The sequence below is a fragment of the Rattus norvegicus genome, chromosome 15 (genome assembly GCF_021556685.1).
Source record: "Rattus norvegicus strain SHRSP/BbbUtx chromosome 15, alternate assembly SHRSP_T2T, whole genome shotgun sequence".
NCBI lineage: Eukaryota > Metazoa > Chordata > Mammalia > Rodentia > Muridae > Rattus > Rattus norvegicus.
Window position 1 is genome coordinate 10,262,660 of NC_141548.1, and position 9,841 is coordinate 10,272,500.

General features: G+C 49.0%; 1 protein-coding gene across 8 annotated transcripts in view; it reads left to right on the top strand.

Moving 5' to 3' along the window:
• The first annotated feature begins 3,715 nt into the window (after positions 1 to 3,715).
• The window catches only part of Ube2e2 (ubiquitin-conjugating enzyme E2E 2), a 277,992-nt gene continuing 271,866 nt past the window's right edge, over positions 3,716 to 9,841 (top strand). For 2 of the 8 annotated variants that reach the window (XM_087585997.1, NM_001399660.1), the window contains exons 1-2: positions 3,716 to 3,846; positions 9,746 to 9,841. The exon at positions 9,746 to 9,841 is cut by the window's right edge and continues 88 nt beyond it. In XM_087585997.1, coding sequence (XP_087442123.1) covers positions 9,754 to 9,841 — 88 coding nt within the window. In that variant the 5' untranslated portion in view covers positions 3,716 to 3,846; positions 9,746 to 9,753. Of the gene's footprint in view, positions 3,847 to 4,166; positions 4,379 to 9,745 lie in introns of those variants that run through there. The other 6 variants (XM_087585995.1, NM_001399659.1, XR_015638064.1 and 3 more) reach the window with 3 other exon arrangements.

The following is a 9,841-nucleotide window of genomic DNA, read 5'->3' on the forward strand; positions in this document are numbered from 1 at the left end:
ACACACACACACACACACCTTCTTTTTCCTCTTTCCACCTTCTTCTCTCTCCTCTCATAGTCTCCTCTTATCCCCAAGCCTGAGAAAGAACACCAAGCTCTGCCTATCTTAATTCTGCCCAGCTACAGTTTGCAGTCAGAAGTAACTTGAGGGCAAGGTAACACAGCATCACTTGGGTCTATGTGTGGACTCTCTTGTCTTAGGGGCAACCAGGCCTTAGGAGCCTGCAATTAGCGTTAAAATACATAGCAATAAGCCAAGCCTCAACAACCACTGAAGGAGATAATGGAACTGAAAACATGGGAAGAGGCATGAATATATAACAGGGGTTCATGGTACGGTATCTCTAAAGTTCACACACAGAACCAAACCAAACTGCTGTTTTCAAATCCGATGCTGACTGTGGGCAAGTCGCTACATAACTGGCATCTCGGCATCTCTATTTTTCTTCTGGACGGCAGGGCTGGTCAAATGAAACCAAGCCACGCAGGGTTGTGACCTGGTACAGGCAAAGCGCTTAGAGCTTTGTCTTGCACAAATTAAAAACACTGTGAGCACTGTTTATTATTACAGAAGGTATCACAACAGAAAGCTTTGAATTTCCCTCACTTAAGCAGTGCTTACTGAATGTACACAGCAGTGAGCCCAGTCAACAAAATCTTTCTCGAAAGGTGCTTACTAACAGGTGAGAGCAGGGTGGGAAAGATCAGGAGACCAAAACAAGTAAAATTATGCCATGTGATCACGATAAGCAAAATAAAGCAGAGAAGAAAAGAAAGTTCTGCCGGAGGGAGAATGTTCTAGGAATAAGCAAGAATGAGTATAAAAGTCTGGAAGTCCTGTTAGGGGCAAAAGACAGCGGAGGAGGAGGAAGAGCAAGAGCAGAAGTAGAAGGAGTAGGAGGAGAAGGAGGATAAAGAGGAGGGGGAAGAGGAAGAGGAAGAGGTAGAAGAAGAGGAGAAAGGGGAAGAGGAGGAGGAAGGGGAGGAGGAGGAAGGGAAGGAGGAGGAGGAAGGGGAGGAGGAGGAAGGGAAGGGGGAGGAGGAGGAAGGGGAGGAGGAGGAGGAGGGAGTGTAGCTATTAGGAGAACACTACTCTTGCTGCAGGATGCAAAACCACTGACATTTTTTGAGAGGAGGAGAGACAAAACGTAACCTGTGTTTTAGTGTTTTGTTTTTTTCCCCAGAGAAGCCTTCAGTTTGGAATCTTCCTGCCCTTGTTTTCTGAGTATTGAGACAACAAGCCTGTCCTGCCACTCTGTTTTAGAAACTCACATCTCTCCATCTTTCTGTTTCTGTCTCTCTGTCTCTGTCTCTCTGTCTCTCTGTCTCTGTCTCTCTGTCTCTGTCTGTCTCTGTCTCTCTGTCTGTGTGTGTGTGTGTGTGTGTGTGTGTGTGTGTGTGTGTGTGTGTGTGTGTGAAGAACAGTCAGGACCTTCCACTGACTCCACTGTCACCCCGACGAGGGAATTAGCAGTAAGCGGGGATGAGAAGACAGATATGACAGCAGACATTTCTTGGGGGCTTTGCTTTGAGAACTTCCTGTATGAGGTCAATGCATTTTCATCACATCCTACTTCCTGCCCTTCTCTAAATCCTCCCATCTCCACCCAGATCCTTGTCTCAAATCCCAAGTTTATGCCCTCCCCTTCTGTAACTCAGAGGCACAAAGGTACACTATTGACTGCAGGTAGAGTCGGTCATGTATGTATACACATGTAGAACTGACCACTTGGGTTTGGGCAACCTTAGAAGGCCTTCAATTCCTGTAGCTCTGCACCTGGAGGTGGAGCTTCTGAGTCCTCCCCCATCCCCCCACATCTATATCGGCATTTTGATCCATTCGGTTCTATGCAGGCAGCCACACTTTTGAGTCTATAGGTAAATCATCCCTACCATGCCCCGAGACATTGTTTTGCTGCAGTCCTCCACGTCTTCTGGCTCCTAAATGCTTTCTTCGGCCTCCTCACCTTCCTTAGGCTTCCTTAGACTTCCACACTGAGGTCTTGGGGCATAGCTGTTGTGTTAGAAATGTCACATTTTGTGATAGATACTCACTGTCATAAGCCTGGGGTCGTGGCTTTCTGGAGTAATGATCAGCAGACATTTTAGACAACAAGATCAGCGGAATTCACTAATGGTTGAATGTAGAGGGTGAAACTGACAAGGGTAAGGAGCAGGAAGTCCTGTGAGGACCAGCATTCGTTTTCTTTCACAGTCATATTCCTACCTATACTCAGTAAACAAGCGCCTGGCCCATGATAGTTAGGTATTCCTAGGATGAATGATAAGGGTGAATAGGACTTATAGTCCCGTTTTGAATTTTGTAAAATATCAGCTAAAACATCTGCAGATCAACAAATGCAGCGAAGTTCTTCAATCCTATCCCCTGAGTGGAAACTGACATCACTGCATCCCCAGGCCCCACTGCCAGTGACGGAACTACAAAACGACTTGACAGCGGCTGGGGCAGAAGCACGCTTCCTCATGAAACATTCACTGTAAGCCAACAGCACACACAGAAGCGTAGGCTACCAGGGGCACAGGGTAGAGTTCAGTGGCAGAACTCCTGTGCCTGCTTAGCCTGTTGAAGCCCTGGGTCCAATCCCAGCATCAAAACAAAACAATTTTTAAAGAGTTTCAAAACACAACCAAGTCTTCCCTATGTCTGTACTCTTGAAACGATCAGGATATTTGCAAACCGAGAACGTGCAAAGATTCCATGAGGGAAGATAATTTATATAGACACTTAAGACTGTCTGTGAAATACTGTATTTGATAATATTTAAACATGATGCATTTCTACTAACACACTGTACTAGTACATGTATTAGTATTCTCCTAATACACCATGAGACAGCTGTACGTGGCCACACAAACCAGAAAACCAGGTTTCACCATTTCCAACCCTCCCTCCCAAACATTCTTGAGCTGACATTCCTAAGGACAAAGGTGCTGTTATTTTTCCTCAGTGGTGAGTTCCAGGCTAGACACCATTAGCTGCTTGGGGCAGTTTTCAGTGACTTAATTAGTTAAAAGCCAACTCTTGAAGAATGCATCTCGTGGAAGCATTTTCTGTTCCAGAAGCCGGTTCTGGGTCTTGTATTGCTCTAGTCTCTGGCGTCTTTTTTCACTAGTTCTTGATTGACTCAGGGCTTCACATTCTCATGGTGGCCTATGGCCACCTGTTAGGTGTTAGGCTGTTAGGCTGGGTTCCCCATGGTTTCCTATGTATTGGCTATCACTGTTCAAGTGTCTTGGAGCGTAATGGGTCTTCCCCTCTCATCCGTGAGAATGGAGGTCCCAGCCCTTTCTGTTGGGCAGAACTACTGCATGGGCTCAACCGCTCCCAAGAATCCTCACAGAAGTTAAGAGTAGTCTTAGATCTTAGCTGTTATGATAGGCTGGAGGGCCGTGTGTGTGTGTGTGTGTGTGTGTGTGTGTGTGTGTGTGTGTGTGTGTGTGTGGGTGGTGGTGGTGGTGGTGGTGGTGATGAGGTGAGTTCATGGGTGCTGAGTTAACCCAGAATGTGCAATTTTTTCTTCAGTGCCTATTTTGGGCTACAATGACTGGGAAACCTGATATTCCTCAGGCCACTCACAGCACAGCTACTGTCCCACGCGGGTCTTTCAGTGGCAGCCTCCCACTCACTCTGATAGTGCTGCACCCTTCGCCCCGCCCCGCCCCGCCCTCCGCAGCCTCCCAGGGTGGCAGCCAGCATTCCTGGACAGAACTAGGCTCAGCAGGACCTTTCCTGCAGCAGTTATGGGGTAAAGCGAGGCTTCATCCGGGCCCACGCGAAGTTTCCCAACCGCGGGGCAGGTGGGTCCTGCACGAGCACAAGCTGGTGGGTGCATGGTGTGTGTGGGTCGGGGGGGAGGGGGTCTCCCTACCCTTCATCCAACTCCGCCGCACTGCACCCTCCTGAAACGCACCCCCACCCCTTAGCCCGCGTGTCCCTTTAATGCGTGTCCCTTTACTGCGCGCGCTCGTCAAGGTCCTCGCGTCCCTCCCTTCGCGCCGCCGTCGAGCCTCGATTTCCCTCCTCCATTTCCCTTCGCCCTAACCCGCCTTTACCGGGCCCAGGACTCAGCTGTCACTTTACTTTTGCGCGCGCACCTTACTGGTCCCCCCCGCGCGCGGGCACGCGCCGGCGGGGGCGGGGCCAAAGCGCGTCGCGGGCTCGCGGGCGCGGCACCGCGAGGCCGACGTGGGGCTCGCGCTGTCGCGGGCTCTCGGGGCAGGCAGGGCGAGTGCGCGCTTGGGAGGGGGCGCGCGCGGACGGCGGGCGGCGGCGGCAGCGGCGGCTCGCGGAGGCGGCGGCTTCACTCCCGGACTCGGCGTCCGAGCCGCGGCTGGAGCGCGGGCGGCGCCGCGAGGTGAGTAGGCGCGGGCGGGCGGGCGTGGCCGCGGCCGGAGCCCCGGCGTAGGGCGCGCGGGGACCCCACGCGGCGAGGGGCAGACCGGCGAGATCCCCGCCCCCGCCGCGGCCTCGGCTCGGGCGCGCGCCCGCGGCCCCGCAGGCCTCCCTGGCCCTGCGCGTGCCCGCTGGGGCCCGCGCGCCCCTCCCCCCTCCCGCAGAGTGTGGCCCTCCTTCGCCTTCGAGGACCTGTCCTCTCCCCTCCCGCGCCCACCGCAGCCAGGAACTAAGTCTCCGCAAAGTCCAGGATGGATGTCGCGGTGCAAAGTGCCCGGCTGTCCCGAGCTCTTCCCTAATTGCATAATTGCTACACGAGGTGTCCAAGCGGGCGAGGGCCCGCCCGGGAATACCGGCTGAGTGTGTGCGTGATGCCCCGGGGTGGGGGGCGTCACACTGGTCTTTTGTAATGCCTGGTGCTTGGCACAGTTTGGCTCCGAAGCCGGTTTTCCTCTGGCTTCTCTGCAGCCCCCACTGGCCTGATTGGAAACTGGATTCCCTCTGTCCCCCCACCCCCACCCACCCCCTTCTTTGCTCCTAATGTTTTGATCCATTTGCCTTTTTCCAATTCTAATGAACATAAAGCCTGGCTTCTTGCGTCTTTTCCCACGACTAACCAGAAATGCCCCATCCATCTTCCCTAAAGGAAATTAAGGCCGCATTAGAGAGACATCATCACCCTGGGCTTGGTGGCAGCTCTTGGACCCATTTGCTGGTTTGCAAGACTCTTATCGTCCAACCCTGCATTGTGTCATTTTGAGGGTCTACTCGAGTATTTCCATTTTAAAGTACAAAAGAATTTGCTAGGACTTGCCTCTGATTGCCTTACTGTTCAGAAAGATTTTTAAGAGCTCGTCTTAGTTTTAAATCCTTGCATTTTGAAAAACACGCTCTAGAGATGCGATAACCAAGTCCGAGTCTTGGGAATCTAAATATTTGTCTTTACTCAGGCAGTCAGGATGCTCCTGGGCGCTTTGCAGTTTCGTTTGTGTGCGATGAAGATGGAGTGTTTTCATATGCCGTACCTTGAGCTCTTTCCCCTAGGGCACAGCACTTCCCCCAGTCAGGTGCTCCACTTTTATTTTTCGAATAAATATCTTTTCAGTCACTTGGAAAGCTGGGTAGCGCTACATGATCGGCACATAACATACAACATTTCACGTTTTGGAAAAGTTCAGAAATCCCAAGTAGAGAAACCGGGACGTCAACGACAAGTTCACATTTTCCTGTCGGAGCAGCACAAATGAATTCTTGCTTTCCTGAGCTTTTGAAAATCTTGATATTTGGTGATTTGGATAGTAATGTGGACTGCAGTACTGTTGCTTTCCTCGCTGGGATTTGCAGCCAGATCCTTTAGTTTTTCTGAAACAGGCTACTTTCACTCTCTATGTGCTGGCAGGGAATTTCCAGAACCCCATGACATCACAGAGCGTATAGTCAACAAAGCTTAGAAAATGAGTGTTTCAATTCTTAAATGTAATGCATTTATGTTTAGTTAGGGACTACGGTTTGCTCTGAATCTGAAGTAAAAATACCACTTGAGGTGCCTTAAGTTCTTTGAAACTGTCGTTGGAGGATGCATTTGTGTTTAGTGAGATCCCTGGAACCTAGCTTCCTTCTAGATTAGGGAATTAGCTCTTTAGGAATTAATTTTAAAATGCTAGTAAAGATAATATGTGGAAGTTTTAATGCAGGAGCCTACTCATTTATACTTTAGAGAGACGAGACACCAATTTGACACAGAGTTAATTTGAATTATCTATAGAGGGTCTCCTCTCATATGAATTAATTGTCCCAGAGTACACGATCACGTTGTCCCCTTTTTTTCTGTAATCCAGCAGAGAGTCTCTTAACTTTTGACATTTGAAAATGGGATACAGAGCCTTTGTTTCTGAATGGTTTTTGTAGTGCTTATCAGTGGCCTCAGGAGGATCTGTCATTAGTAGGTAAAACTTTGGGTCAGATAAGGTATCTTAGATGAAAAGTAGAAACGACTTTTTTAAGCTGTAAAACTATAGAAGCGATGCTTCTGTTTAGCCATTTCAGAAGATTCTGGGGAAGTGTTCTGTATGGAACCCAGGCCTTAACATACATGCTTGGCAGGCGCTCTGGAACTGAGCCCCATCCCCCAGACCTTCAGTAGTAGTTTTAGTCCTTTACTCTTCTGGTCTTCTGCTGTAGTCATGGATGTTTCAGTTTCAGGTTGTAGCCCACTACATCACGGAGTGGCCTATTCAGTAACTGTAGAGTTTACACATTATCAGGTGTGCACATAAAGAGTATCGAAACGAGTGCGCACTTCACGACTGACTCAGCACACAGCAGTCATAGCCGTGGCCGCAGTGTAAGGGAGCCACTTTCCTGCAGTTCTGGTGTCTGCCGTGTGATGGATTGCCTCAGGTTTCAGATACATAGAACAGTTTCTCACTGATTTCACATCTCTTAAGAGTGCCCACGGTGTCCTGCCCCTGAGAGCATCTAATCCTAAGAATGCTTCTTTCTGTTTCCCTATACACCTGCTTATCCAGCAAGCTATAGGGTACCTACTTACAAGGCTTTTAACTTTAGGTATATTTTAGCTCAAAGAAGCAAGCTGAGAAAGAGTACAAATATTAAACCCAAGTAATGAGAAGGTTAAAGTCAAATAAGAAACCCTAAGAAATATGCTCAGACTTTTTGAGCTAGACGGGAAACATAACTGACATAAAATTTCAGTGTTCTATTAAGTGACTTTATTGCTCATAAAAGGTGTCTTAGCCATGGAGAATGATGCCCTCCATTTACAGGAGAGGTGGGAGCACAGGCCGGATGTCTTGTGAGTGTTTGACAGCTATTCAAACAGCCTTACTGTTTGTTATGAACAAAGGGACTAGGATGAGGGTGGTGACGTCACATGTAGTGTCTTTGGACGCGTCATCATCACTGTGCTTCCCGATTCTCCCAGGCCTTTGCTGTACGTATCTGTTTTATAAGTTTGTCGTATAAAACTTCCGGTCTGTTGAAGGCCTGCATTTAGAAGAGCTACCATGGTTTTGAACCAACTCCAGGTTGAACCAATGATGATGAAAGCTGATCAGGGTTATTAGGTCATGTCTTTGAACTAGGTAATGATAGGTAATAAATTGTGTTTGAAGTGAAATGTTTCTGTGTGCATTGAAGCTTCCTCTTGACCATGTCAACAGCGTTTATTTCAAAGTCTCAATTTAAGGGTAACCAAAAAGGGTCCTTTTCAAGAGGACTTTGGATAAAACTCCCTCTCTCCCTCTTCCTCTCCCTCTCCTTCCCTTCTTTCTCCCTCTCTCCCTCTTCCTCTCCCTCTCCTTCCCTTCTTTCTCTCTCCCTCTCCTCCTCTCTCTCTCTCTCTCCCTCTCCCTCTTCTCTCTCTCTCTCTCTCTCCCTCTCCCTCTTCTCTCTCTCTCTCTCTCCCTCTCCCTCTCTCTCTCCCTCTCCCTCTCCCCCCTCCTCTCTCTCTCTCTCTCTCTCTCTCTCTCTCTCTCCCTCCCTCCCTCCCTCCCTCCCTCCCTCCCTCCCTCCCTCTCCCATGTATGTGTGTGCGGGGTGTTTTGCTCTTGATGAGGATGATGGCGGTGGTGGTGGTGATGGCTCTAGTCATAGGCAGTCTCATTTTTCAAAGACCTGTCTGAGCTCTAGGTATCCGATACCCAAAGTGATCGCTGGTGGCTCGAGGCCCTGTAGCGTCTGAGCATGACCTTCTGTCAGTTCAGTTCTAGGTCTGTCAGCTTGTTAAGTCACACAGGGTGGGATAGTAAGGATCAAACTGGGGCTGATTGTGCTGAAATGAGAAGGGCTCTATCCTTTTCCCTCAGCACATTTTCGTGTCTGCTATCTGGGTTATAACGGCTACCCAGGTATCAAAGTATTGAGGAAATTGAGTTGGTAATCAGAGCTGCTCTGGGGGCATGAACTCAGAGCAAAGTGAATTTCAAACCTCGAGGGAGATTTCCTCCAGACTAGGAAAAAGGAATCCTTCAGTGTCTCCTTCCAGTCTCTATCTCTTGTGCAACTCTGTTCGCTAGTGGAGCTGGGTCAGTGCCCACACCCTCCTAAGCTTCAGTTCTTATTTGGGACCACGTGGCCTCTGTTCTGTTATCACAAAGGTTACTTAAAACAACTTTCCAGCTGAGAGGACTTGAAGCTTGGCCCAGTTCTGAGGATATACCGATTGGATATTAGCATGACGGTACCCCTATCTCTCAGTCCTGTGCCTGTTTGCGCCAACTTGTCAAGATACTTTACAGTTCTCTTTACCTGTCTGGACTTCTCAAAGCTGAGCCCAAAGTGCTTCACCCAGTACCTGTAAAAATTAGGCTCTCAGCCCAACCCCCACCTCCCCAGAAGATTTATTTTATATTCTATGTACTGATGTTTGCTTGCCTGTATGTCTGTGCACCACATATGTGCCTGAGTGCCCAAGGGGGCCAGCAAGGGCGCCGTATTACCTGGAACTGGAGTTACAGCCCATTGTGAGTCACCATGTGGGTGCTAGGAGTTGATCCCAGCCTCTCTGGGAGAGCAGCCGGTGTTCTTAACCCCTGAACGATCTCTCCAACCCCTTCTGGTTTATCCTGTGCCAGTTGTTTTGAGCTCTAATTCACCTTATAAAAGTAGCCTTCTCCATTTTTGTAGACACTGGAGCTCGAGCTCTGCCGAGTATGCACACTGCCCACACTGCACCTCTGGCCTCAAGTCTACCATCCTGAAGTGTACAGCCAGGGGTTGCAGGTAGCTCAGTGGAAGAGCACTTGCCTATCATGCCAAGACCCCGAGTCCAGTCCTCAGCACTCCAAAGCAAAGCAGGACAACTCTGAGGCTTTTCTACAATAAGCACTAGTTGATTAGTTAATTGAAGAATAGTACTATCACTGGATGGAAACTTTCCGCCCATTAGAAAACGCTTTCCTGTACTATGTCTCTACCTTCCCATGGATATACCTGTCTGGACACCCTTCACAATGGGCTTGGACATTCTGGTCCTTCAGACCAGCTTCTCTCACTTACCATGTGGAAGCATGTAGACTTCATTTGTCCTTGTGTCTGAGGTCTGTGTCAGCGGATGCACCGTGCTCTACCCACCAATTAGAGAACACTCCAATCATTTTCACTTTCAGCCTTGTGAATAAAATCACTACCAACGTCGTGTTTAAGTTTTCCGTGCATGCAAACCCCAGAGTTGTTTGTTCTTTAAATGGACAGTTCTCATTTTTAGACCTAATTATCCTTTCGCAGGCTCCTTTTCTCTCCATCCTGGACATACCTTGTTGTAGTCCCTTCCAAAGCAGGATAAGTGATATGTCATTCTTTAACCCAGGATCTAAGATGTCCACCGAGGCACAGAGAGTTGATGACAGTCCAAGCACTAGCGGAGGAAGTTCTGATGGCGATCAACGGGAGAGTGTTCAGCAGG